Source organism: Grosmannia clavigera (assembly GCF_000143105.1).
Source record: "Grosmannia clavigera kw1407 unplaced genomic scaffold GCSC_113, whole genome shotgun sequence".
In the NCBI taxonomy this organism is placed as follows: domain Eukaryota; kingdom Fungi; phylum Ascomycota; class Sordariomycetes; order Ophiostomatales; family Ophiostomataceae; genus Leptographium; species Leptographium clavigerum.
In genome coordinates this window covers 2,433,207-2,460,843 of record NW_014040831.1, presented here as the reverse complement: position 1 = coordinate 2,460,843, position 27,637 = coordinate 2,433,207, and the positions used below count along the sequence as shown (strand labels likewise).

General features: G+C 55.5%; 10 protein-coding genes across 10 annotated transcripts; 7 read left to right on the top strand and 3 right to left on the bottom strand.

Moving 5' to 3' along the window:
* Positions 1-313: 313 nt before the first annotated feature.
* On the top strand, positions 314-2,875 carry CMQ_3855 (uncharacterized protein; the record flags this gene model as incomplete). The annotated part of the gene is made up of 1 exon (XM_014319793.1): positions 314-2,875. One exon carries the CDS (start codon positions 314-316, stop codon positions 2,873-2,875), a length of 2,562 nt encoding a protein of 853 aa, XP_014175268.1.
* A 349-nt stretch (positions 2,876-3,224) lies between these two features.
* Positions 3,225-3,917, top strand: CMQ_3735 (ring finger protein; the record flags this gene model as incomplete). Its single annotated transcript, XM_014319673.1, has 2 exons — positions 3,225-3,557; positions 3,621-3,917. The coding sequence occupies 2 exons, from the start codon at positions 3,225-3,227 to the stop codon at positions 3,915-3,917; spliced, it is 630 nt and encodes a 209-aa protein (XP_014175148.1).
* Positions 3,918-4,737: 820 nt separating this feature from the next.
* On the bottom strand, positions 4,738-5,564 carry CMQ_4151 (uncharacterized protein; the record flags this gene model as incomplete). Its single annotated transcript, XM_014320089.1, has 2 exons — positions 4,738-5,339; positions 5,399-5,564. The coding sequence occupies 2 exons, from the start codon at positions 5,562-5,564 to the stop codon at positions 4,738-4,740; spliced, it is 768 nt and encodes a 255-aa protein (XP_014175564.1).
* A 1,035-nt stretch (positions 5,565-6,599) lies between these two features.
* Positions 6,600-6,953, top strand: CMQ_3695 (uncharacterized protein; the record flags this gene model as incomplete). The annotated part of the gene is made up of 1 exon (XM_014319633.1): positions 6,600-6,953. The coding sequence occupies one exon, from the start codon at positions 6,600-6,602 to the stop codon at positions 6,951-6,953; it is 354 nt and encodes a 117-aa protein (XP_014175108.1).
* A 1,451-nt stretch (positions 6,954-8,404) lies between these two features.
* On the top strand, positions 8,405-9,583 carry CMQ_3913 (rta1 domain protein; the record flags this gene model as incomplete). The annotated part of the gene is made up of 3 exons (XM_014319851.1): positions 8,405-9,150; positions 9,223-9,297; positions 9,358-9,583. The coding sequence occupies 3 exons, from the start codon at positions 8,405-8,407 to the stop codon at positions 9,581-9,583; spliced, it is 1,047 nt and encodes a 348-aa protein (XP_014175326.1).
* Positions 9,584-10,217: 634 nt separating this feature from the next.
* On the bottom strand, positions 10,218-11,597 carry CMQ_3999 (pq loop repeat protein; the record flags this gene model as incomplete). Its single annotated transcript, XM_014319937.1, has 3 exons — positions 10,218-11,013; positions 11,092-11,349; positions 11,422-11,597. 3 exons carry the CDS (start codon positions 11,595-11,597, stop codon positions 10,218-10,220), a joined length of 1,230 nt encoding a protein of 409 aa, XP_014175412.1.
* Positions 11,598-12,165: 568 nt separating this feature from the next.
* CMQ_4023 (WD repeat-containing protein) lies at positions 12,166-13,689 on the top strand (the record flags this gene model as incomplete). Its single annotated transcript, XM_014319961.1, has 2 exons — positions 12,166-12,248; positions 12,309-13,689. The coding sequence occupies 2 exons, from the start codon at positions 12,166-12,168 to the stop codon at positions 13,687-13,689; spliced, it is 1,464 nt and encodes a 487-aa protein (XP_014175436.1).
* A 3,046-nt stretch (positions 13,690-16,735) lies between these two features.
* On the bottom strand, positions 16,736-19,287 carry CMQ_3958 (receptor-activated Ca2+-permeable cation channel; the record flags this gene model as incomplete). The annotated part of the gene is made up of 5 exons (XM_014319896.1): positions 16,736-17,832; positions 17,899-18,167; positions 18,234-18,854; positions 18,913-19,047; positions 19,136-19,287. The coding sequence occupies 5 exons, from the start codon at positions 19,285-19,287 to the stop codon at positions 16,736-16,738; spliced, it is 2,274 nt and encodes a 757-aa protein (XP_014175371.1).
* A 1,101-nt stretch (positions 19,288-20,388) lies between these two features.
* Positions 20,389-20,814, top strand: CMQ_3882 (uncharacterized protein; the record flags this gene model as incomplete). The annotated part of the gene is made up of 1 exon (XM_014319820.1): positions 20,389-20,814. One exon carries the CDS (start codon positions 20,389-20,391, stop codon positions 20,812-20,814), a length of 426 nt encoding a protein of 141 aa, XP_014175295.1.
* A 1,318-nt stretch (positions 20,815-22,132) lies between these two features.
* On the top strand, positions 22,133-27,584 carry CMQ_3514 (uv-damaged DNA-binding protein; the record flags this gene model as incomplete). The annotated part of the gene is made up of 5 exons (XM_014319452.1): positions 22,133-22,424; positions 22,501-23,107; positions 23,178-23,313; positions 24,041-27,220; positions 27,285-27,584. The coding sequence occupies 5 exons, from the start codon at positions 22,133-22,135 to the stop codon at positions 27,582-27,584; spliced, it is 4,515 nt and encodes a 1,504-aa protein (XP_014174927.1).
* Positions 27,585-27,637: the final 53 nt, after the last annotated feature.

Genomic DNA, 27,637 nt, shown 5'->3' with positions numbered 1-27,637 from the left:
GATTTGTAGCAAAGATAAACAGTTGGGACACGAATATGATGCCGGCTGATGAGACAAAAACTTGAGGAAAGAGCTCTTAGCATGTGCATTTGCAGTTCCCTGAACAGGTAGGCGATCTGGTTGTGTGCTTTACTAAGGAATCCATGGCACATCGACTTTTTTTTTCATGCTTAGCATGGCACTATAGTCATGTGATCGAAAAAAGACGGCCATGATAAGGACGTTTTAAGCACTGCTCGCTTACCCCTCAAACCCGTAAGAAGATCTTGTCGTTTACCTCCCGGCAGTAACAACTTGAGCAACAACGGCGACGATGAATCCCCTACAGCCCCGGACGAACCATCAATTCGACCCGTTTGAGCCTCACCCAGAACTCGACAATGTCGACCTTAGTAGCCTGCAAGGTGAGGATTGGAGCAATCCGACCAATTTCCTCAAAATGATGACACCCAACGGCATGGCTCTACCGTCAGTGATGACACCTGACGAGGTGCGGCGCGAGGCGAGAGAGAGAACGACACGGCTTTTTGCCGACTACCACTTGCTGCAAGACATCCTGGAGCGGCATGAGGCGACAGTGCAGCGGCGATGGACCAAGAAAAACCGGGCGCAGAAGTTGGCGATCTTGCTGGCGGCCTGGCCAGAGATGCCGACGACACACCGACCCGACTTTACGGCGTCCAGCAAGAAAGCCGGCAGCCGGGACGTGAAGCTGCGCGGTGCATACATGTGTCCTTATATCAACCAGGAGGATCTGGTGAAGAGCAAGACGCTGCTGCTGCTGCTCAATTCGCGCGGGCGGAACCATCCGAGCGTGTTTGCAGCGGCTGACGGCGAGGCGATGCACCTCGGCAAGGTGACGATGGCGCTCCAGCCGGGTTTTCTGAACCATCATGTATTTATGTTGAACGGCATGACGCGCGACCGAGAGTACGGCCGGCTAGTCGCCTGGGACGATCACGAGGACGCGTTCGACTGGATGCACACGCGCAAGCAGTTTCTTCCGGGCGAGGGGCTGCTGATTGTCGAGGCCCAAGAGCGGCTGATGGCATTCCTCGTGCGCTGCTGCCGACAGATCCTGCACGGGATCCCAGCCGACAACCTGCTCCAAGACGATCTCTACGCCGTGCAGCCGGAGCCAAGGCTGAAGGAGTCCACGGATACGAGCGGCCTTGCCTCGCTGGCCATCATGGCCGAAGAAGCCCCGTACCGGGTGCCGGCCGACCTGGACCTGGGCCGGATCGAGGCGTTGCTGGCAGCGCGCACGGCCGCAGCCGAGGACCACGCCTGGGCTCTCCGCGAGGACCCGGGCTACTTCGCCGGCTATCTGGCCGAGGCGCGCGAACACCGCCTGGAGATGCTCAAGGACTTGGTCGGCAACGTGCACCCAACGCTGAAGCCGGCTCGTGCTGGCATCCTGTGGAGCCGCGTGATCGGCCAGGTGCTCGTGGAGGCACACTTCCACGTTGAGCTGTACGCGGAGCTGCTCGCCCAGGCCCAACAGCTGCGTGAGCTGCAGCGCCAACATGCCGCCCAGATCACGCCGCTCGACGACCTGCCCGAGCCGTATCTGGCGGCGCTGCTGCGCTTCCGCCACTACCTGCAGCAGGTAGCTAAAGGCCCGATGGACCAGCTCAAGATGTCTTTTATCGCGTCACCGCCGATGCGGCCGTTTTTTGTCCGCCATGTGCCCGAGTCGGCCGAGTCGTCCAAGATCCTGACCGTCTCGCGACCGGGCGTCCGGATGGACCCCATGGCCGACAAGCTGCTCTGGCTGCTGCGCACGCTGTGGGAGGACGACCGGGATTTGTTTCTCTGCCGGCTGCCCAACGTGGTCGACGAGCTGGACCGGCTGTTGACAGCCGAGCCGCGGGTCCGCGAGTTCGTGTCGCCCTGCATCGCCCGCGTCATCGGCGACCTGTCGATCTTGGGCGAGTGCCTGCGCCAGCTCGACATGTACCAGCCCTGGGCCAACGGTTGGGAGAATGCACTGGTCGACCGTCAGGACGCCATCCAGCGCGAGTTCGCCGCCCGGACGGAGACCGAAGCCCGCGTCCTCACGGCCGTTCAGGAAAAGAACGTCGCCACGCTGCGGCCGTACGGCGACCCGTCCGACAACAAGTTCGACTATCCCGTGGCCCGGCGCCGCTCTCAGGCCAACGTCGACAGCCTGCGCGCTGCTGAGCGCTACCTCGACGTCTTCTGGGCCAAGGCCGACGAGCTGTTGCGTGTTCATGCCAAGGGCTCCGACGGCATCGCCTACAAGCGGCTCCTGGCACAGAAGCGGCTCCTACAGCGCACACCTGCTTGGGTTGAGCGGCCGGCACGACCACAAAGCACCACGACAGCCGCAGAAGCCCTCGCGCAACCACTCGCGACGCTGCATCTAAACACAGAGACGCCGTCGGCCAGGAAAGAGCTTCGGGATGCGGCCGCGGCGGTCGGGGCCAAGACAAAGGCCAAGACGCGCGGCGAAGCATCTGCAGTCCAGTCTGCAGAGGCTAAAAAACAGGCCACAGCCTCAGCCTCAGATTTGGATCCCCAGCCTTGTTTCGTCGTCGACGCGCGGGCGCTCAAGGTCTTCCGCATCGTCTTCTTCGACCCGGCCGCCAACACGACCCCCGGCGAGGTCGGCTGGCTCGAATTTCTGCACGCCCTGCAGGCCGTCGGCTTCGTGGCCGAGAAGCTGTACGGATCCGTGTGGCACTTCCAACCCACGACGCTCGACGTCGAACGCAGCATCCAGTTCCACGAGCCGCATCCGCGCGGAAAGATCCCCTTTGTCACCGCGCGGCGCCACGGCCGCCGGCTGAGCCGGGCATACGGCTGGCACGGCGGCGTGTTTGTGCTCAAGGACAAGTCGAACGATGCGTAGTCTGATGCCTCTGGAATTTGGGACTTTCGCCTGGACCAATCACACGTATAGTAGCATCCGTATCTCGTAGGACTCTTGGGCTTATGTCTGCGGTTTGGGCGCACATCAGTGCTTAGTCTTATCTACTCGGACGTTTTTGTCAAATGGACTACTATAAAGACCTGTGCAGTGACGTTGTTGGGCAACCTTCTCGCAAACGGGCCGTACGGCTCTATGATTGGCTGGAGAGACGGGGGGTCAACGAGGGGTCTATGAGACAGACTCTCGCAGAGACCTGGTGTATCTATTTCTTTCCCAGCAGACAACTCTGGTCCCTCTTTGAGTACACACATCTGCTAAATCCGTTATCATGAAGAGTCCTCGTACAGTCCGGACACCAGGCACTGCCACCAGCCGCCGCATCACCTGCAACCTGTGCTGGAATGAGAAAGAGGTGAAAGACTTCTCCGATTACCTCTTAACGCCTGCCTGCTCTCGCGACTGCACAACTTGTCGTGACTGCCTGTCATCATCCATCACTGCCGACCTGGACAATAAAGGCCCCCGCAATATTGCCTGCCCTACCTGCGATGAGCCCATACCTTATGAGAACGTTCTCCGACATGGCGATACGCGCCTCAAAGAGCGATACGAATCTGCCCTCTTACGCCACTCTCTGCAAGAAGACAATGCTTTCATCTGGGTACGTCTCAAACCTCATCCGCACCCGATTAGTGCCGTCTTCCATCCTGCTGACTAAAAACAGTGTTCCTGGCCAGGCTGCGACGGAGGCCAGATCCATGTGGGTGGGACGGACCAGCCGATCGTCAAGTGCAACAACTGTGGCCGGTCGACCTGCTTCATCCACCGCTGTCCCTGGCACAAGGATGTCACCTGCGACGAGTACGACAAGATCCAACCCATACTAGGAGATGACGTCAAGGATAAGCATGCCCTGCTGCGCCATGTGGTGGACAACCGGGCATCCGAAGAAACGGTTGAAAAGACAACAAAGCCCTGTCCCAAGTGCGGCAGTAAAATCGAAAAAGATGGCGGCTGGTGAGTTGTACATGAACTACCGTGTCTATTTGCTCCGTACTAACAAACGGCAAAAGCCAACATATGAAGTGTAAGTTGGACGATCCACCACTCTCTACTCCCTCAGCCTCTTTTCAAGCCATCGTATTTGTACGCGCTATCTCATAGGCCTGCACCCCGTATAGGTTCCTGCAAACACGAATTTTGCTGGCTCTGCGGCCGGGACTGGCCCCATACCTGCGTGGGCCATACCTACCACGCCAAGTAGCGTGCAAGAGGGCGGGAGCAACAAGAAAGATGCGGCAGAAAGGACACAATGATGCTGATTCTTCCCTTTTCTCCTGCGTATAACAGGTTCTGTGTGTCTGTATGACTTTTGCTGGGAGTGCATGGCCGACTACCAAAACATCCTACAGACAGACAACAGCGCCCATGGAGAGAAGTGTCGATTTCACACGAACAATCTGCAGGACTGATATATATATGTGTCGGAACTCAAGCGAGCTACAGGAGCAGCAGGGGTGAGCGGATAGTGGACCAGCCAGCATTTAGTGGCATCTTCTCGCTTTGACCCATCTATAAACGTCACTCAGCACAATCCTGCTGCGCCAATTTGCTCATTCTGGGCGAGGATGCCCTGTTGGTGACGGCATATAGCCGAACATGCGCTGTGGAGACTGTACATGCTGTTGCCAGACTCGGGAAATTTGGAAGGGCCCATAACACGAACGAGACTATACATAAGGTGCCAGGTGCACTAAGTGTACAATATTTTAAGCGTACATGACTATATTCAGTACACGGAATAGGATCGCCCTCAAAGTTTCGCCGTCTTGCAACTGTATCTACCAAGGGAGTGTTGCATGCGGCACGGGTGGTCCTTGGGAGTTTCTGTTGATGGCTGTGGCGCTGGTAACAGGTGCCACATGTGTATAGCCCTGCTTCTGTGAGGACGTGGAGAATCGAAACCATCTCAGCCATTTCCATTTGTCTTTTGCCAGGATTATGGCGACAATTATAGATACGATACCAATAACACCACCAACAATACCAGTCCCAAGGGAGATCTTCTGGTCTTTTGTGAGACCGGAAGTGGGAATTTCAAAGTTTGCGTATTCAATCAGGAACGTGGGTTCGTCGACATAGTTCTTCGCCAAGTAATTAATGTGGCCTCCTGGTGCGGTGTAAAAGTATTCCAAGTACCGCCCTGTTCCATTTTCGCTTCGTGATGCCGCGACAGGTTCACTGGCCTTGGCTGCCGGTCTTGTGCCAATGGTATCAGCTGTGTTAACCCAGAATCCTTCAGCACCATCCAACAATGTCCATTTGCTCGTGACTTTATCGCTGTTGATGTAGAATATTCGGACGATCAGGGAGGATTCCGCCCAGGCTGCAGCCGCAAAACTGGTCTTTGAATCCGAGGCAAACTTTGGTATAGGAGGAAGCACTGTAATTGCAATGGTGGTGGTCAGACAAAGTCGGTAGGATCATAGGACCATAACATACCTGCCGACCATGCACTTCCATTCAATGTGAGGGAAGCCAAGGACTTGTTTTCGGAAAGATAGAAAAGGTGGATATCAGTAGACCCGACGGGGACCGAAACGGAGACCTGAGATCCCTTTGCTGCCTTTGGTCCGAGCTGAGTGGCGCTGTCGTCCGTTGCTTGCATGACAAAGCCAGCATCCAAGCGCCTGAGCTGAGCAAGAAACTCCTATTCTATGCAATGCGATATGCAACGTATTAAACGTGAACGTGAGCCGAAGCAGCTATACCTAAAAATAGGAGATGAGTCATCTCTTAGATAGTCTTTTCTATTTCAACCCAAGTTTCATCGTGCCACTTCCACCCTGTATACCGCTCGTGTCCCATTTGTCAAATTCAGGAGCAGGGCAAAGTCCAGTTCAACCTTGGCGATTGTAAAGCCCTCTGCTGAGAGTTGACCTCGAGAAAAAGGCACGGAATAGAATGACGGAATAATACAAGTAGAATAGATGGCTTGAGTCCTGCAGGGTTATAAATCATATATACGTTACCTCTCGTATGTGATATTGTCGCCGAAATACATCTCTTCCTATACAATGGTGCACAAGAGAAAAATAAAAAACTAGCAAGGTGTTTGCTACTCCAACGAAGCCAAATGAGGACTTACTTCAGTATATACTCCTACGAAACAACATAGATGCATACCTTAGATAATATCACTTGAACCGTGAAAGAAAAAGTGGCCGTAAAACTGCCTCGCTCTCATCTATGTTGTCGGCAACGGGCATCTGACGCTCAAGCTGGGTCACGTCGGCCCCGAGAGCTTGTCCATGTTGCATTTCTAGCCTACGACGTTGGACTTCGAGTGCAGCATCCAGTTCCATGAGCCGCATCTTCGCGATATCCTTTCCCACCACGCTGCATGTGTAAGCACAGAGTGCTCTAAGTTCTGTATGGTGCATAAAGACAGCCAGGTTTGCATATACGTGGCGCTACTATCACGTGACATATGACTGTTGTCCATAGACAGTGGATCCACTGGTTCGCAGAACGGCTAATCCAACGTGACGGCTTCGGAGACGATGCACTCGCCCCCGGTCTTGCTTAAGGCTTCCTTGACCACCACCCAGACGTAGCAAATACGTTTCCTGTTCCTTTGCCCCTGAGGCCAGAAGCAGCAGACAATAACCCAATCTCACGAGGGATCGCCCATTAGAAAGAAATGCAGCGTCAGGATGCCCAGCGAGCACTATACGGCGACTCTCCGCCACCTCGACATTATGTGAGGCACGGCGACTTCGTCACTAAGTACACGACCAGCCTCAACGGTATGGGCGCTCTGGACCACCCCAACGAGGCCTCGGCAATCCGGTTCATCAAGATCTATACGATAATATTTGTTCCCGCCGTTATTAGTAGTTACTGTGACCACATCACCTTGGAATATGTCGAGGGCCAGATGCTACGACAAGCTTGGCCGGTGTTGACGACCGACCAGCGCGCTAACATTATAATCCAGCTTCGCGGCTATATCGCGCAGCTGCAGGCATTATCCGGCACTCACTTAGCCGCTTAGATGGCAAGGAGTTGTGCTCCCGTGCATGATCACCCGCTCAAGCAGGCCGTTAAACACCGTGGCCAAGTTGCATCAATGGCTCGTACAGCCGAGATGGTTACGGGCGGTGTCGAGGTATTGGCACCAGATCACGACCAAAGTAGGTGCATTATATCCTATCGTGTTCACACACGGTGATATCGTCGCGATGAACATTATAGTGCGCGACGGCTGCATCGTCGCCTTGCTAGACTAGAAATTCGCTGGATGGTACCCGGCTTATTGGGATTACGTCTTCGCGCTGCGTGGACTGGACAATATTGACTAGGAGACACTCGGATGTCGCATTCCGTCTTTGTTTGCTACACGTTACGATCTAGAAACATTCTGATGAGATTCATCTTTATTGTATCCTAAGAGTAAAAATCAGAGCCATGTCGACCGGCAACAGCCCCTTCAATTGTTCCGTACCCCTGATTCAACAGAGTCGTCCCTTTAATAAAAAGGGTTCTGTCACCAGATAGTCTGTCTGTTTGTGCTCTATTCATCTTTTTGAAAGCAACAGATCCCAACATTGACGTCACGTGCTCAAAACAAACAATCATCATCTGCTACTGCAGTCAGTTGCCGTCCACGTTGAGAGACATCGTCTCGATTGAGAATATCCGCTTCTCGGGGGAGCTGGAGGAGGAGTCAGCAGAGAAAGGTTAGATGAAAAGAGCAAAAGTCCCGGCTAGGAGCATAATAAGTCTGACGCGGCGCAATAGACAGTCCGCGCTGGCTTCCCCACAACGTTGCGATTTCCCAAACGGGTGACCAGATCGTCGTCCTTACTCGACCCACATCGCTTCCGGGAGATGGACCCACTTTTGGGCAGAGTGGCATTCGGCTGGCAAACGGGACGAAGCAGCAGTGTAAGAAACATCAGAGATAGGGCAGACCAACGCATCTAGTCGCGGCGTGTGTAGATCTAGAATATCTTCTTAATAACAAGGTTCTTGGTGAGGTCGTCGTACCGTCAAGCATGACTCTAGCATGTAACAGGCGGCTCACGGCCGAGCTGACAATTGCGGGGATGCAGTATCATTCGTAGAAGTGATGCGAAGAATGGAGGTCGAAGAGCAAGTAACAGATCTACATAGTACTACCGTTCGCCAAGAAGCGTGGTAGCCACGCTAGTTGAAACGGAGCACGCCAGCCCTGGGAGGAGCGGAGATCTTCCTGGTAGGGAAAGAGCGCGTCTTCTCAAGTGAACAACGTCTTCTTTCTTTCATCCGTATCCCTACCTACGGGTGCTGTTCTTCTCCTATCATCTCTTACCCGTATTTTCACGACCATCGTGAGAGAAGCGTCCGGATGACCGTCTCTGCCGCTGCTGATCCGTGTCTGGCACGCTCTTTGTTTCTGGCTCCCATAACTCTTCTGGCTCTCCCGGTTCTCGTCCTCGACCTCGATCCCATCTCCTTGCCGCCATGTCTTCAAACGGGACCGTCACGGCCCATCCATACAAGAAGTGCACAGCTGTGACGGACACGTGTCCCGTAACAGCCACGACGCAGGGCTACTATCCCAACCTGGGCATCAACTACTTCTTCGCCATCGGCTTCGGCATCGCAGCCGTCAGTCTCGTCGTGACGGGCATCTGGAAGCGCACCTGGGGCTACTCGGGCTTCCTCGCGGCCGGTGCGGCACTTGAGCTCGCCGGCTACGCCGCCCGCATCCCCCTGCACGCCAACCCGTGGGACCAGCAGGCGTTCGAGACGCAGATCTGCGCCATCATCCTGGCGCCGACGCTCATCTGCATCGGACTCTACCTCACGCTCAAGCACGCGTGCCTGGCATTGTGTCCGCAGCTCTCACGCGTCCGCCCGACCCTCTATCCGTGGATCTTTGTGCCCGCCGACGTCAGCTGTCTGCTCGTCCAGGCCATCGGCGGTGCTCTCGCCGCCTCGGCCGGCTACACCAGTACCACGCTTCTCAGCACCGGAAATCACGCCATCATTGCCGGCATCGCCCTGCAGGTCGTCGTGCTCGCCTTCTTTGGCATCGCCTCCCTCGACTACTACGTGCACGTGCACCGCCTGATCAACGGCCGCGACCGCCATGGCCTCCAGCCTACGCCCGCCGCTCTCGAGCTATGGACCAACCGGGACTTTCGCATGTTCAGCCGTGCCGCGGCGGCAGCATATGTCTGTATCCTGATTCGGTGCATCTATCGGTGCGTGTCTCTGCCCCCCTCCCACTTGGTTCAGTCGACCCGGCTGAATGAGGCTGCTGACATTAAGCACAGTATCGCTGAGATGGCCGGTGGCTGGGGCAATAAGATCATGCAGGACCAGCCGTCATTCATTGTGCTAGAAGGATTGTGAGTTGCCAGATCAGCGGTCTTCCGGTCTCAATACTGATACTAACGTTCCTCTTTCAGCATGATCCTAATCGCTGTTTGCTTATTGGCAGCATTCCCGCCCGGATTCCTTTTCCCCCAGATGGCGATGGGCCGTAAGAAGAGAAGAGCTGCTGCCCAGGAGAACGACGCGCCGATTGTGCACACGAAGGCCGAAAAGAAGAACGCCACCGCAGAAGCTCAGCGCTCTGATAATCTCGAAGCGGGAACGGCCTATACACCATCGGAGGCCTTACATGAAAAATAGGATGAGATTTCCTGGAGTTTTGGGTCGATCAGATATACTTGGCATATGTAGTTATAAATCGCTAATCGGACTAATTATGAGCAAAAAGTAACAATTATAAGATTAGATAAAACTTTCATATCTACCACCTCCTTCCTACTATACTCTCCGTAGAGGTGGCTGCGTCCATATTCCGAGCTAGGGATCATACTGGACGTTGTCCGAGACAATGTGACACTGTGACCGACTACCCGTACGATATACTGCCACAGCAGCAGTACGCCTTTGCTGCCTACTTTAGTTAAATACCGGCTGCCTCGGCCGTCCAAGACCATCAGTGCTTAAAGTCCCAGTGGCGATCGAGCAGGCCATCGCCGAGTCTACAGACGTGACAAAATGAAGGAACCTCGATACGCCGGCCGATGCCAACTTGCGTTGTAGTCAAGGCATACTCACAAACTCAGCTGTCAACCAAAGTTTGTATTCAGAAGCGCATGGAACAGAATAGAGCCAGCACTGGCTTAGATGCACCCTATGTAGTCTTGGATCTCCCCAGAGTATATCTTTAAACGCCGGACGAGTGCAAAAACAGTACATGACACCGGTGAAGTAACAAATTTCCTGCACGAAAGAAAACTAGAGCTGCGCATACTAACTAATGTCCAGAGCGGCGGCGAGCGTCGTTTTCTCGACGCGGATTGCCGATGCCGCCCGGCCGCAGAAGCGGCTGTGTTTCCGTCGCCGCGTCGCTGTCTTGACGATCGATAATGTCTGAGATCTCGTCGGGCGTAGTGCCGTAGTGCTCGGGGTGGGCACTGTACCGGCTGGGCGTGTTTTCGTCCAGACGGGCCGACCGGTACGACAGGACGCGGCGATAGAGCGGTCTGTGCACCTTGGGATGAGCATTCCCACCGATCCTGCCGTTCCCGTTGCCATTTCCACTGACATTGGCTGCATCGTCGCTATCTTCGTCGCTGTCCTCGTCATCCGGGAAGGCGCGCTGCAGCTCATAGTAGATGGCCATGCTCAACAGGATTCCCTGCATGGTGGCGGTGAGGAGGAAGATGCCCCAAGAACTCCAGCCGCCCCAGCCGAGGCGTACAAAGAGACTGGCAGCGAACACAAAGCCGCCCGGGGTCTGCATGCACATCATGGGGATGCTGAGGCTGCCGACGTGCTTGAGCCGATACGTGGTGTGGATCTGCGGAAAGTACTGGACGGCGGCGAGAAGGGCGGCCATCAAGCCCAGGGCGTTGGCCCAGCCCGAAAGAGCCTGGGGGAAGACGGTCGCGAAGACGGCCGTTAGGGCAATGACGAGCAAGCCGTGCAGCAGACAGATGTAGGCAACCAGTACGGCGGTCTGCCAGCGGGGCTGTTCGTCACGGATCTCCTCCTCGGGAATGGGCACGTTGGCATCGTCGAAGCGAAAGAAGACGAGGAAGAGGGCGAGACTGCAGAGAGCGAGCAACAGCTCGAAGTCAGACAAGATCATCGGACATTCGCGCGCAAGAGGCCTAGGGTACACCTACATGAAAGCAAAGCAGATCCACTGGACGCCGAGCTGGGCAATGCCAAGCAGTCCGGCCATGCAGTGGAAGGTGTCGAGCTCTTTGCAGCAGGCCACGTCCTCGAGCGACTGGGGCAGGGTCAGAATGTTGGCGAATCCGGATGTGGCAGATGTGACGCCGAGCAGGACGAAGTAGGGCGAGATGCCTTCGGATGTGCCACGAGCGATGATGCGGATGTGTTGCGGGAGGTACGAGACAAGCATGCCGACGAGTATGAATCTGACGACGCGCACAAGTTAGCTATCCGTGGTCCTACGAGTCAATGGATGAGAATGAGACTCCCGGAAACACAACAGAGGAACACCAGCACGGTGACCTTTGTCTCCTTTCCGGTCGTCCTGCTCGTAATCCACGCCGCCATTTCCCGCCGCCACGTACATTGAAACGATGAGGTTCACCACGCCGGGGGCCCTGAGGTCGTCGCACCGGGACAGCGGCCCAGCAGACGATGCCAGGAGCGTGTCCATGATGGGCGAGCCGAAGATGTGAGATGGAGAGACTGACAGATCGGGCTGCAAATCGACCGGGCGAATGTTTTGACGCGCTGCGACGACCGACTGGAGGCAGCAGCAGAAGGGGAGGGAGAACAGCAAGAAAGTCTGCAAGGAGAACTGGGGGACAGACTCGACTATCTGGAAGAGGCCATGGCGTGGTGGTTGTGGAGAACAGGTCGGGTCTCTGCAGAGCGGCAGAGGTAGGCACCGACAAAGGAGGCCGTCACAATCGAATGTCACTGGGCAGCCGCGACCGCGCCAGTCAGCGCTTTCGCGATGGAGCCGTGCCAAGGCCAGCGGGACCCACTAAAGCCCAACCGCGAGGCGGAAGCTGTGACGCCATAATAGTGCAGAGCGTGTTTGTATGGGGTCCTACTTAGCTTTTTCAGCTTTTCCTAGCTTTTGCTCGTTCTTCAGCGACAACCGGCCACGAACATCAGCACGGCCTGCGCACACTTTGCTGGCAGAACATGCCTTCGCACAACCTCTTCTTTCTGTCTTGACCAGGATGGAACTGTCCGGCTGCGATGCCGAGCCAAAAATGCAGCCACAGGTGACACTCGTAGCTGCTGCCGATCTCGGCCACGGTCGAGGGCCCCGGCCGTTCTACAAGAGCGCCCAGTGGTGAGTCCGAGGAGGTCCGTTGTGATGATTGCGTCGTTGTCGTCCCGCTCACACTGCCAGGTCTGCCGACGGCACCACTGTCATCACGTCTACTTCCGATAACCGCATCGTCAGCTATGTCCTCCCAGACGACCTGCTGGATCCGCAGCAAGATGGCCAGCTCGAATCGAACTCGCTAGCTGCATCCGAATCTGACTCTGACTCTGACTCTGACTCTGACTCCGAATCCGATTCGGACGGCAGCAACTCCGGATCCTCGTCCACTTCGTCCATAAACTGCCGCCACCGCAGACTTGTTCCCCAGGGCCGTCTTTGCCTGCCTGAACCTGCAAACGCCCTTGCCTCTGCACCTTACTACTCGCTCGCCCTGCCGTGGTCCCAATCTGTCCTCGTCTCCTGTCGCGATCTGCCCATCCACCTGTACTCTCTCTTTCCGGAGGAGGGAGACAGCAGCAGCAGCAGCAGCAGCAGTAGTGTTGCTCATGCTCGGCCTCGTCCGCTCGCTTCATACCCCCTCATCAAGACCGAGACCGAGGCTTACCTCGCTCCCAATGCCCTGCTATGGCCTTCCCCGGGCACCCACTTCGTTGCCGGCACCACCAACCTGCTCGTCCTGTTCGACATTAGCCGCACAGCCAACGACCCGCCCCTGTTGCGTGTGCCCACCATCGCGTCGACACGCCACCTGCGCAAGGGCAACGGCGTTGGAATGCGCGGCACCGTGGCTGCGCTGAGCGGCAGCATTGGCCCCGGTCCCGGTCCCGGCCTTGTGGCTGCTGGCACATGGACCCGTTGGATCGGCCTCTACGACCTAGCCCGCGCTGGCGGCGAGTGCGTGGCCACCTGGAGTGTTGCCCGTGCAAGCTCCCGTGCAAGCTCCCGTGCAGATTCTCAGCCAGGTGTTGACTCCATCGGCGGTGGCGGCATCTTGCAGACCCTCTGGAGCCCCTGTGGCCGCTACCTGGTCGTGAACGAGCGTCGGTCCCGCGGCCTGCTGGTCTATGATGTCCGTGGCTCCGGTGAGCTGCTTTGCTGCCTGACCGGACGTCCGGCCGAGACCAACCAGCGACTCAGCTGTGACGTATATATGAGCGCGTCGGCTCCAAATAACTCTTCGGTGGAGGGAAAGGTGACTGACGGTAGCAACAACAACGGCAGTAGCGGTTTTGAAGTCTGGGCTGGTACCCAGAATGGCACCACGGTCGTGTGGGAAGGCATTGGCCGCTGCGGAGGGAATATCGAGCCGTCATGGAGCTGGATGGCCCACAGTTCGGCCGTTAGTAGCACGGCTATGCATGCGAGTGGTTCTGTCATTGCCACATGTTCGGGCTCCTGGGCTCTTCCTGGCGATGACGATGCCAATGAGACCGACGATGCATCTGGCTATACAGCAGTGCGAACCAGCCCCGATACCACTTTGAAATTATGGACTTTAGCCTGAAATTAGACGTGTGCATACTACTAATACGTAACTGCAGCTTGAGATTAGCGTCATCGTTGTGCCTGAATGCCATTGGTGGCTTTCTCCAATGCCCTCGGACAGCCGACATGCGGCCCAAAACGTCTGCTTTTTTCGTCTGGAGGCATTGCCACAAACTCGGAGATGCTGCTCTGAATTTGTGTGGCTGTGCTTTTTCCAGTCACGCCAAGCAGTCGCAAGACAACTTGGGCGTCATAAACATTCAAGCCCATACGCCGAAGAAACAGCTCCTGGGGTATCTCCGCCTCCATCAGCAAGGCCTCGGTCCCACTCCCATTTGGTACCGGGTTCATGCATAGCAGAGATGCTGCCCATTGTGCCACCATCCTTTCACCTCTGCTGATGTACAGAATGGACACATCCGTTGAGAGATTGTGGGCGAGCCCTTGTAGCTGAGCAAACGCCAGTGCATCCGAGGGGGAGAATTCAGATATGCTGTCACCCTTAACTTCAAGCCTCTGACTCCTGTATACGAGAATGCAGAGTTTCCCGTATTTTCCGCTCATAGTGGGGATGCGCTGCTGAAACGTGGACATCTTCTGACCGGCCCCCGATTGGCGAAGCCCGACCATTGTAGTCATGATTAATCCAGTCGACAAAGATACGATGTCAGCTTCGTCGTCAGCCACGCTGTGGCCACTCTGACTTTGGTAGTCTCGCTCAACGTATTTCAGATTAGGCAACAAACGTAAAATGTGTGTCCGAATAGGCAGAGGGATGGCTGTTGAAAGAACCACATTGGACGGTGTGTTGGCCGTGTTGACTAGCGGGCCCGGCATTGAAATGTCTGTGGTAGATTCGGAAACAATAAGGTCGGCCATTTCACTGTATACCGCAGACGATTTCTCTATCGGTTTCTTTGCCTGTTGTCTCTGCAGGTGGGAGAATGCACTGACGCCAAGAAACAGTTCCGGAGCTTTGAATAATGTTTTGTCAGGAACGTCCACTGCCTCTTGTCCGGTACCAATGTTTTGCGGTTCTCTTCCGTCCACCTTCCTTCTCTTCCTTCTGTGAATCAACGTGGCCCACGTCGAATCATCTGTCGCGCTGATAACATCGACCGGCTCATCCATAGGTTCATCCGGAAACTGTTCCATTATATCGTAATCCTCTGGGTGCTGTATGCTGCTCATCAGCCATGTATGATCAGGTGGTGTCATGTCAGGTAAGAGTCTTTCCAGCTTTTCTTCTAAGTACGTGTCTCCTTCAAATATTTCTTCTGGACTTTTCAGGTCGGAGATTGCTGGAGAAATTGTGCGTGCGAGTTTATCATGATGCCCTTCAGGAGCTTGCCAAGTTTCAAAGTCGAATGCCTCTTTGTACTTTTCCATGTACCATTGGAACAAGCCAGTAGCATCCAAAGCCACTGTCTCCCGCCCAGAAACCTCAGGCTCTATCTCTGTATCCGGAAGAGGTATTTGAGCCTGGGAAGCCACAAAGGCGTTGTGATCATTGTCGGCCAAGCCTTCTGTCAAGAATTCCTCGTAGTGAGCAACTGGAAGACTATCAATAAATGGCGGCGCCATACTTCCTTCCGCAATGGAGTCGTCAGCAAGAAGCTCGGCAAGCTGTAATTCTGATGTGTTATTCGTCACCCTGTAGCTTTCACAATTCTGTTCTGGTTGCAAGGGGCCGGAATTTGAGTATGGTTCCAACATTGGCTCATCATCGAGATCGATTAGTAAATTTGCATTGGGTGACGTTGGCCATGACAGATCGTCTACAAAGGCCGGGGCTTCCTCGGAGACGCCCAGACTGCGTGATTTATCATCTGCAAGCCAAATATCACCAGCCTTCTTGTTCACAATACTCTCTGCTTCTTCCAGTGCCTCACTCATATGGGAGCTGACATCGGATATATCCGATGTGATACATACGTCCCCCTCTGCCACACGATAGTCTGCAGGTAGAGAAACTGGCGTCAAAGGAGGCGTGATCTGTATGCGAACCTGAAGATAAACACTTAGCCAACTTCACGCTGTTTTCAATAACGCGGTTGCTCACTGGTTTGTATTCCAGTTCCTCCTGTATCAAATTTGCATGGTCCTTGTCCGTCCTCTTCATACTCTCCATTAGCTGAGACATGATGCGGATTGTCTGCTCCGAAACGGTCAATGTTTCTGTCTTCAAATTATCTTCTATTTTTTTAGCAAGACTGCCTGCGTCTTCTGGGATAGAACTTCCGCCGTCTTTGGCGACTGGCAGGCCGTGGTTGCGCACATTTCTGATATCGCTAGAAATTATATCAGAAACTGTGTATTGCAGCTCTGCACAATCCTCGTCGTGACTCGGATAGAGAAATGGCTCCTCCATCAATAGACTCTTGTGCTTTGGCATTGAACGCAGCTCGTCCTCCATCATCTCCATGTTATCGTCAGAGAAGTTGCCACACACATCTTCGAGGATTCCGGCTATTCGCAATGGCACGGTCCATTGCTCTTTGATATTGACCGGTGGAATACGAAGCAGTTCCAAATGCTCGTGGGAAAGCGATTTATCTGGCGCCGAAAGGCTCTCGTACTCGGCCTCTGCTATTTTCTGGTGGTAATTTAAATAATCTGCCGTCTCGAGGCTGAGGAAGAGGTCATTTTCGCGTGCGTACTGCCAATTCTCATATGCGGAAGCCCGTATCTTTTTGTCGTTGCTGTCGCTTTCCAGGGATATGTTCTTGGATTCCATAATGTAGCATGCACCGGATAGGCCGTTTAAATTGTCATTCTTGCGAATCGTTTGTTCCTCGTAGAAGCCTCCAACTCATACTTAGAGTGCAGAGGCAAAGTAGAATGATCGATTTTACATTTACAACGAAGAGGGAAGTCACGAGTGGTCTTGTAAAACAGACTACGATTCATTTCCTAGCTAAGGAAGGAGCAGCCGAGTAGTTTGAAATCAGATATTTATTGGACTTTGCAATGCAAGTGTCAATTCAATTATTGCCGCTTCTTCTATAGATAGCCAACCATGCACCAATCCAGATTTCGACTAAAGAGACCTATCCAAAATTCACCTACTTTGTTTTGCTTTCGGAGGCAATAATTTGCGAGACCATCTCGGTCAATCTATCAATCTTGGCTGACAGCTCTGCGATGCGAATCTCAGTGTCACTGGGTGCCTCCATCTCCGTGTCCTCTTCTGCGGACATGCTGACTGTTGGCGTAGAAACAGAGGCCCCGGGCGCAACAGTGTTCGTAGAGAGCGGTTGTATAGAGCCTGTCGAGCTCAATGGCCGTGGGTCATATCGCAACACGGATGACGACGGCCCGTATCCTGTAGAAGGGCGAGACGCAAGTCTCTTGGACGTTTCCGATGCGTCTCCCCTGACAGAGCCAATAGCATAGTTTGACTCGCCTCTTCTGCTGGCAGCGGCGGTGCCAGATATCGTCTGTTGATGTGGACCCTGGATGACAGAATACCGGTCGCTGGTGTGCTGGACCTTACCGCGAAAGAACTCGTAGAACTGGATGACAACAACTATCGGCATGTGTGTGGCCTTGAGCAGGGCAATGCGTGCGGCACGAAATCTCGTGTCGGAAGGCAAAAACAGTCGCAGCGGCCGGAAGATGACCAGCGCGATGAGGTTGAAGGGCGGGTAGAAGTGTGTAAGCCGATTGCTAGTCGATGCCTCGAGCACGTAGATCGAGTAGACATACAAGTACTCCTCCCGCGAGTGGCTTATCACACGGCTGAAACTGTTGCTCAGCATACCTGTCAGCGAGCCCATGAGCAGGATGGAACTCAGGGTGATGAATATGAGCATCAGCGGGGGTCCAAAAACAGGATCGATTTCGTGCATGATATCAAAGCCGATGTAGCTTGAGCCGTAAAAGATCTTGGTGAGGATCATGGTCATGTGTGGAAGCGAGAAGGCGTCCCGGCCAATAAGCGAGAAGGTAGTAAGAAAGCCCAGGTAAATGATGACGACCAGAACCATGAACTTGATGAAATCTTTAGTCATCTCTTTGAAGCATGGAATGAGCGTTCCCCAGTACGGGCTCAGGCTCAAGACCGAGCTGATGCGTGGAACCATGAACATGGCCTCCAGGGCCAAAATATCAAATGCCAAATTTGTGAGATAGGAGTCCCCTTTGTACAGTCCAACCATGCCTGTGTCGAACATTGTTAGAAGGCTGATTATCATAGTAAAGAGAAAGTATACTGATGGAAACTTACGGACAGCGGCGAAGACAACGCCGAGGCAGATCATGATCAGGTCGAACACATTCCAGAGATCGTATACATAGAAGATGGAGCCGGCATCAATCCACTCGCTCATCTCATCGTAGGCAAACGCAGCCAGAAAGACGTAGAAGAGGCCCTCGGAGAAGGATATTTGTTCAGGGTTTCGATCAAGCAAAGTCATGTAAAAGATAGCAAGGAAAAGCATAAAGTACACAATCTCAAAAGACTTGAGGTACTTGGGCACCCGCAAACGAGAGTATCTGTACGGTCAGTAGTTGGACATGACAATCACGAGCGTGGAGGGATTTGACCTCAGGAGAACTCACGGGTCAGATGTGTGCGGGTTGTAGAACTGGGGCTTCTTGACAGCATCAACCTCGAGCCGGCCCCAGAACACGATGTCGCCGTTCCAGATACCGGTGACGATTTTTTGCACGACTTTTTGGCTGAGGAATCGCTTCGCGTCCGCAATGGCAGCAATCTCGAGAGCATTGAGCTGCACAAAAGGCGCCGTAGGGTCGTCCTCATCGTCCCCGTCGTCATCGCCGTCGTTGTCGTGGCCGTAGGTCATACTCATCGTCAGTCGGGAGATGGACTGCAGCAGCTGGTAGCGCTTGCCGGCAGAGCGACGCGTGCTGTTTCGGCTTTGGTCCGCAGGAGCCGACGACCAGAGCTGTGACAGCAGTGGCGAGGTTTCGTTGGGATCACGGCCAAGACCGTCATTGTCGGCACCACGGCTCTCCTCATCCCTACCGTCGGTTTCCGTGATGGCCGCGACGACGCCAGATGCCTTCTTCGTTCCGGGTATTTCGTAAAGACAGAAGTCGACGGCCTCGCGTTCGCTGAGGTGCGTCAAGAAGCGCCAGGCGACAATTTCGCAAGCATTGGCCCTGGCCTCATTAAGGCCACGATCGTCACCAGACGCGCCATAATGCCATTTTAGAGCCCTACAAGTACAAGGTTAGTCGACTGGTCTTGGAGCAAGCGATTCGACCTGAAACTCACAAGAGAGCATTCACAATACATGGATTTTCACAGGTATTGCTGAGATGTGTCACCAGCAAACGAAGTCTGTCTCCGGCCGACGTTGTTCGGAGCTGTTCGAAAGAGCAAGGTAGCGTGACGGCATTGGCAAAGAAGCTGTGTAAACCGGTTTAGCATATGTGAAACAGAGCTTGCGCAGAGCACCAATCGCCCCTATTCGCCCTCAAAAGGCGACATAACGCACACTGAAAGCTTCTTGATGACATCGCGGAAGCTGTCTCCTACCCCAATATCTGGCAAAGACGTGATTTTCTCCCGGATCTCAAACAGGGGTGGAGAACGCAGGTCGGCGTCGGTCCCCGGCAAGGGACGCGACTTGATGCGTACAGGCGGCATCGGGAATAGAAAACGTAGGCCTTATCCGATCGCGTCTTGTCGCTCTGCCGTCCTGCAGATAGGATTTCTGGAAGCGTGAGGCTCTGTGATGCTTCAATCCACTTGAAACAGGTGACAAGTCAAGTAATTGGAACATCGTGTTTTCCTTTTCCATTTTGGAGGTCCTTCCCTGGCGTTTATCCCCTTACAGTGAAGGATCTTACGACCTAGTGCGATTTTTTAGGGGTTTGGAAGTTCCAGACCCCAGGTCTCGGCGAGAGCTTTGCAGGGGTTAACGAAAATGCGGAGAAAAACAATTTAGCATAAAAAGGCTCCCGCTCTGTCAAACCAACGAGACTACTCCGGAGTTATCTTTGCTGTACGTCGTAAGTTACACATCAAGGCTGAGTTAATTGTGAAGGTTAAAGGAGGCTATACGTGGCGGTCATATAACGTGATGCACTGTGAGGAGCAGGAGGCTGAATAGGGTCTAGTGTGGGCGAAGGACTGTTATGTACTAAGGAAGAAATAGATACATCGCGACCCTTCTGGGGATCCGTATTAATACTAGTGTCATGCCCCGCTTTTGTGCCTTCTGACCAATTACAGGCCCGTACGGCCAAGTGGGGCGGAAGGGCCACAGTGTGGCGGATTCCAATGCTTGACATTAATCAAATTTTCGTAACGGAACTTACATTAAACGCATGTCAACACTCGGTGACAGTCGTAGGACATGTGCCAGTAAGAACGAAAGAATACTCTGTATCTAACCTTTATGCAGGTCATCCCCAATCCACTCCTTGTCAGTGACAGTGCAGCCAACCTTGCTGAATAACACCGTCTAGCGATTACATGTCGTCACGTAGTATTTGAGGCATCAAAAGCCGCGATGTTTCCTCGTAAAGAGGGTGATTTTTTTCCTCGAGTTCCCTTTTAGCACTTTCATCTCGTCTACCCTAATTTCGATCACGTTATTTTTACCTCGCTAGCGACTACACGATAGACGAATTCTGCTCACCAACACCACAGGACTCGATGTAGGGGAGCAGCTACACGGTCGTGGGTCAAGCAGCCGATGAGATTGCCGACGCGATGCAGGCCATTCGAGACAGCATAACAATCATGTACGACAGCACAAAGGTGCAAGTGTCAAAAGATTTTGATGATAAATTCGCACACAGTCACGGGCTTCTTGTCGCCCGTGATCTTATCACTGCATTAAAATGCTATAGAGCTGCGGTGGTCGTCATCCTTAACCAGAACCATGTCGAGACGGTCGGCTTCCTGCTCGAGCTTGTGGCCGAGGCGACATCAAAGCTGTCTACCATTAACGACAAAAGAGAAGATCCGGATGCAAATGCAACAGAGAGAATTTGTCTAACGAGGGCTTTTGTCCTTAAATGCCAGTTTCAGGTCATACAACTTGCAAAACACTCGCTCTCCTGTCCCGACCAGACAGCGGACCTCATACGCCGAGATGAGGTACAGCTAGCCCTTGACGTTGCTATTAGCTTCATCGGGCACAGTTTCCAGTCAATGCAGTACTAGTCTACTTGCCAAATATGTACATTCGCTTACAACCATCTCCGGGACTGTATCGATCTTGTCGTCCTGAGTACGCCGAGTCATTGGTGTCTGAGTTGGAGTCCGGGAAACAGAACACGATCTACCAGTGGATATGTGCATGGTGCCTGTCTTTTTGGCGTTAGTACATTAATGAACAAGTGGACTAATCTTGGTTTCCTTGCAAACAACAATACTACGGAGACTTATCTAGGACGTATCGTCCTAAGTCTAGAAATCTAAGTATGGTGCTTTGTTCTTTGTCTAGGCCAGATCGAGGAATTAAATAAAACCATGAGAGTTGGTAACATGAGTATCTTGAGCAAAAAGTGACGAGGTACGGAGTAGACAAGGTGCGTTATATTGGGTGGGTCAAACCAAAGATATTACTGCGTTATATTGTAGAGGCTTAACTTGCCGTGGCGACCAATTGCAACTCTGTTTTCTGCCTCGCCCAATTTGTCTCTACCTTCTTAGGATATCTCTTTTCAACGTGCCTTCGTCCGATCAGCTACTCTCTATTATTATGGCTGTGGTTTGACAATCGATGGAGGGTAGCGGCGGGGCTGCTGCTGCTGTTTGATGCAGTAGCACAAGGCAGAGGGAGCTTAGGCTGCCAGAGAAAATATCATTGTTGAGTCCTTGATAGCTATTGTTTAAAAATTTGAAGGTTGCGAAAAGAGTCAAAGATGTTTCGGACAAGACTTGCCCTGCCAACCCAGCTAACAAAGCTTCTGCGCCGAGAGGTCCCAATACCCGCTCACAAGCGCTCAGATTACAGAAAGAATCAGCGATAGACTGGCTCGCTCTACTCCGTACAGACTGCCGCTTTGATGAGTCTTTACTCTCAGAAGAATGGGGAAACAAAATCATGACGGTCTGATGCGGTGTGAAACGGGGGTGTGACCTGGAATAAATGGCGTGTCAGCTTACCACTTTGACATACGCGCCAATTTGGAACGTGATTGGTTCGCCAAATGGGGAAAATCAACTGGGCTCCGGCTACGGCAGGGGTTACTAACACGGAAGTTGACTATGTACTCGTCCACGCTGCGAAGGCCGGTGAAGATAAGCTCCTCATCTGCTTAAATCTCGCACAATCATCATCCGTGTCATCTCTCTGCAACTAGAAGGTCCGGCCAGCATCGATTCGCCCATCACGCGCGATTGCATCTATCTGTCCGCCCCCACTAGCAACACCAGCACCACCAGCATCACCATCACCATCACCATGGCTCACGCACCTCTCGCGAGCGGGCTGCACCTGGACGGCCACCTATCGCAGGAAGTCAGCGACTACACGATGCCGCCGACCACGGCCGCCGTCGCGGCGGCTGGTGGCCCCGACGTCGATGCCTGGGCCCTGGGCGTGCTCAAGTCGCTTGGCATGTCGTCCGATGCCCGCGGTACAGGTGGCGTTCCCCTGGGCATCCATATCGACGGGCTCGCCCACCGACCGGCAAAGAAGACAGTCTTTGTACCCGACCAAGGCGCGCCGCTTCAGAACCTGCTGGCTCGCAGGGACAGCCAGCGACGACGGGAGGCCGTGCTGAAGGGCAAGGAGGGCAGCCGGCACCGTCGCCGGTGGGAAAACGGTAAGAGAACCCGGATGGCTGTCGTGGACAATAGTTTGGACTGCTGCTAACGCCTCTGGTTGCCCCTATTTGCTAGACCGCCTCCTGCACGTGCCCAACGCGCAGCCACCGCTACCCAGCGACTGGGAGGTACGACCGACCCATCCGGTGCATTACGGCCTGCCCTACCACCTGGCTCAGTACTGGGACAAAGGTCTGCGCCAGCACGTCAACGAGACGCGTGCGGCCGCGGCCGTGCTGCGTCGCCGCCAGGTCGTGGCCCAGCAGGCGGGCACTAGCATGGAGAAGTCGGGGAAGACGGAGAACATGCGTGTCGGCACGATTACGCGCGAGCTGCGAGCGACGGCCAAGAAGACGCCGGCGGTTAAGACCTGGGTGCGCGTGCTGGAGGAGCCGGTGCGGGCGTTTCTGCAGGCAGCCGCAGCGGCCAAGGCAGCCGGACACAGCCTGGACGGCAGCGACCGCGACGAGGGCTGGTCCTCGGGCGACGAGGAAGACAGCACGGCTCCGTTCTACTCGGACGAGGAGGAGGACGAGATCGTCTTTGTCGGCCGCCACAACGCCAGTGGCAGTGCTGGCATGTGGCGTCAGGCGCAGCAGCAGAAAAAGCCGCCGCGGCAGAAGCAGATCGACGGCGGCATCGTGTTTGACGAGCTCGGTGATGATCGAGACGGCTCTTTCAAGTATGTCGGATCTCGTGGCCTTCTTGTTGTCCTTCTTTTGCCGTCTTTCCCCCCCGCTAACCTTTCGCAGACGCTGGCTCACACACTCCATCTCGGACTACTACGGCCTGGCCTCGCACTCCGTCTCGGTCGACTCGCCGCCGCGCCGGGTTGTCTACGTGACGCTGCACGAAGAGATGCGTGCGTCGACCGGCCCTCAGTTCCAGGTGCCGCGGCCAATGTGGGAGCTGTTCTGAGCGGAGGCGTGCCGCTTTGACGGGAAACAGGGGCAGCGTAGACGCGGTGGGTACGTAGAGCATCTGGGTATCCTAGAAACAAGGGTCGGATCGGCGTGGTGTCGTATGCATCTTGACAGACGCTCGTAACGAATAATACAGGCGATTCGCCCCGAGGCTGCTGCTGTGCAACGTTAGTCAGCACTGTCTGTCCTGTTCGCTGCTTCCTAGTCATTGCGGGGTACCTGTAAGCGGGAAGGCGCATCCCACTGAGCACCAGCCAGCCGCTAAGGTGCTCTGGTGCTTGAAGTCCGGCATTGATTATGCTCCCGCAATACAGCAATTGCCATGCAAATTGGCTTCACTTTCTGCGTTATCCGTTCGTCTGTCTCTCCGTCGACCTGTCTCGCGCTCCCCGCACCTGCACGTTCGTCACGACACCTGTCTGCCCCCGCCGCCTGTCTGTTGGCAGCCACGGGGCTCTCTGTGCAGCCGACGCCAATCGCCCCCTTGTCCGATCTTCCTCGTCCGGCCGTCGACGATGGCATATATTGCCCCCATTCACCGGCCAAGCAGCGTCCGGCACGCGCTGCACATGAAGCTGTTATCGCCGACAGAAGAGAGCATTGTGGTGGCGTGCGACATTTCCCTCCCCTGCTATCCGTTTGATCGGTGTCTGATCGAACCAGCGCTGACCAGATGCTGCTGCTGCAGAAAGGCCAACCGTGTTGAGATATGGCGGATCACAGAGGACGACCACCTCGTGCTCTTCCACTCGCAGATGATCTTCGGCACGATCTCGATGCTGCAGTCGCTGCGGCCGATCGACTCAAAGACGGAGCTGCTGTTTGTCGGCACAGACCGATTCGAATACTTCACGCTCACATGGGACATGGAGTCCCACAGCCTGCGGACGGTGGACACGTTCCAGGACGTAGGCGAGAAGCACCTGCGCGACTCGCAGAGCCAGGACCGCTGCCTGGTTGATCCGTCGGGGCGGTTTATGGCGCTGTTGCTGTGGGAGGGCGTGCTGACGGTGCTGCGGCTGCAGACGCGACGAGACCGAGCACGACCAGACCACATGCGGCATCTGGTGCCGATGGACCAGGTCCGTCTGTCGGAGCTGTTCATCAAGGCCAGCACCTTTCTGCACTCGGAGACGGGCCAGCCACAGATTGCGTTTCTGTACCAGTCACAGGGCGACCGCGCCGAGGCCAAGCTGTCGGCGTACCGGCTGACGGCTGGCGACCGCAACGTCGACACCGGTCGCTTCGATGCCAACAGGGACCGCGAGATCAGCATGGACATTGACGACCCTGGCGCGGCCCTGCTGATCCCGGTCGAGAAGGTCGAACCGGCAAAGCGGCACAACGTACGCAACACGGCTACGGCTACGGCTAACCTCGGCGGCCTGCTCGTCGTCGGTGAGACCCGGCTGCTCTACATTGACAGCACGACCAAGTGCACGGTCGAGGTGCCGCTGCGGGCTGCCTCCATCTTTGTGGCCTGGGCGCGCTACGACGCCACCCACTACCTCCTGGCCGACGAGTACGGCACCCTCCACTTGCTCACCATCCTTGTCAGCGGCGCCGTTGTCGATAATCTCGATGTCAGCCCGATTGGCAAGACGTCACGCGCCAGCTGCCTCGTCTACCTGCCAGACCGGCGTCTGCTCTTTGTCGGCTCGCACAATGGCGACTCGCAGCTGTTCCGTCTCGACCTCGCCGCCAGCCCCGTCGGTCTGCACGAGCTGCAGGTGCTGCAGAACATCGCCCCCGTGCTCGACTTTACCGTCATGGATATGGGCAACCGCGAGGATGACCAGCAGCTGGCCAACGAGTACGCGTCCGGTCAAGCCCGCATCGTCACCGGCAGCGGCGTCCACAAGGACGGCAGCCTGCGCAGCGTCCGCAGCGGTGTCGGCCTCGAGGACATTGGCATTCTCGGCGACCTCGGTGGCGTCCGTGGCCTCTTTTCACTGCGCTCGCCGCAAACCCAGCAGCAGCAGCAGGTCGACACCCTGGTGGCTTCCTTCCTGACCGAGACACGCGTCTTTTTGTTTGACGGCGACGGAGAGATCGAGGAAGTCGAGGCATTCCCTGGCCTGAACCTGGGCACACAGACACTGCTGGCCACAAACCTGTCTAGTGGCAGTAGCAGTAGCAGCCGTCTTCTACAGATCACGCCAGGGTCCGTGACGCTCGCAGAAACTGCCAGTGGCACCATCGTCGCGTCCTGGACGCCACCGGACGACAGGACGATTGTCAGTGCGTCTGCTAATAGCCGCTGGGTGCTGCTGTCTGTAGAAGGTACGACGCTCGTGTCGCTCAGCCTCGACAACAGTTTGGCTGTGGCAGCACAGAAGGAGGTTGGGACGACGGATCAGATTGCCTGCCTCCACGCGGCCCCACAGCTCCTAGACGTCGGTGTGGTCGGGCAGTGGGCGTCGGGGATGGTCTCAGTAGTGGACCTGGCCACGCTGGAGCCGAAGCACGGCGGCAAGTCGCTGCGCCGGAGGGACGACAACGCGTCGGTGCCGAGGAGCATCGTGCTAGCCCAAGTGCTGCCACCCGGAATGGCGGGCCCGACGCTGTTCGTGGCCATGGACGACGGCAACGTGATCACTTTTGCGGTGTCGCCGTCTGACCTGTCGCTCTCTGGCCGGAAGAGCGTGGTGCTGGGAACGCGACACGCCCGGTTGCACCCCCTCCCGCAAAGTGACGAGGCCACGTACAGCATATTTGCAACGACAGAGCACCCCAGCCTGATCTACGGTTCCGAGGGCAGGATCGCGTACGCCGCCGTGACAGCCGAGGACGCCAACTTTGTGTGCCATTTTGACGCAGCGGCATTCCCGGGCGCCATCGCAGTAGCGACGGACTCACAAATCAAGCTGTCGCGCACCGACACCACGAAGCAGACGCACGTGCGGGCGATCGACATGGGCGAGACGATCCGGCGGATTGCATACTCGGCGACCGAGCGGGTGTTTGCACTCGGCTGCATCAAGCGGGAGCTGACACAGGGCCGGGAGGTGGTGACGAGCTCGCTCAAGCTGGTGGACGAGGTGGCATTCCAGCCACTGGGAAAGCCGCTGGCGCTGGAGGTGGAGGGCACCGAGCTGGTCGAGTGTGTGGTTCGCGCAGAGCTGCGCGACGCCCTGGGCAACCCGGCCGAGCGCTTTCTAGTGGGTACGAGCTTTATGGCGGCCGGGTCGAGCGAGAACGAGCACACGCTCGGCCGGATCCTCGTTGTCGGCGTCGACAGCGACCACAGCCCCTACATTGTGTCTTCACACCGGGTGCGCGGCCCGTGTCGCTGTCTGGCCATGGTGGACGACCTGATCGTGGCCGGCCTCAGCAAGACGGTGGTGTTGAGCCGATACACGGAGACGTCGAGCATGTCGGGCGAGCTGAAGAAGGTGGCCTCGTACCGGACGGCCACATACGTCGTGGATCTGGCCGTGGACGGCCACATGATCGCGGTGGGCGATATGATGAAGTCGACCGCGCTGGTGGAGTACATTCCGGCAACGTCAGGCGATGGGGAGGACGAGGAGGATGATGGCGCGGGAGACAACAAAAAAGGCAAAGGAAAGACGGCAGACCGAAGCAAGACCATCGCAGAAGGCCCGAAGCTGGTAGAGAGGGCTAGAGGCTACCAGGCCAGCTGGGCGACGGCGGTGTGTCACGTGGAGGGTGACCTGTGGCTCGAGGCCGACGGGTTTGGCAACTTGACGATGTTGGAGCGCGACGTTCAAGGCGTGACGGCTGACGACAAGCGGCGGCTGCGGACGGTCGGCGAGATGTATCTCGGCGAGATGGTCAACCGGATCCGGCCGATTGCCGTGGAGACCAGCCCGGGTGCTATGGTGCATCCCCGGGCGTTTTTAGCAACGGTACGTTTTGTTTGGCCTTTCGTCCTTCTTCGGGCTTGGCTACGTGTCCTTTCTAACTTTCCAGGTCGAGGGATCTATCTACATGGTCGGCACGATTGCGCCGGAAGCCCAGGACCTGCTGATGAACCTGCAGACGAAACTGGCGGCCATTGTCAAGGGCCCCGGAAATACCAGCTTCTCGGCGTATCGCAGCTTCCGTAACGCAGAGCGCGAAAGCACAGAGCCGTTCCGGTTCGTCGATGGCGAGCTGCTAGAGCGCTTCCTCGACGTCGGCGAAGACGTGCAGAAGGAAGTTGCCCAGGGCTTAGGCCCCAGCGTGGAGGACCTGCGGAACATTATCGAGGAGCTGAAGCGGCTACACTAAGTATTGAAGCCGTACATACAAAGTACATATGCAACAGAAATCCTACTATGTAA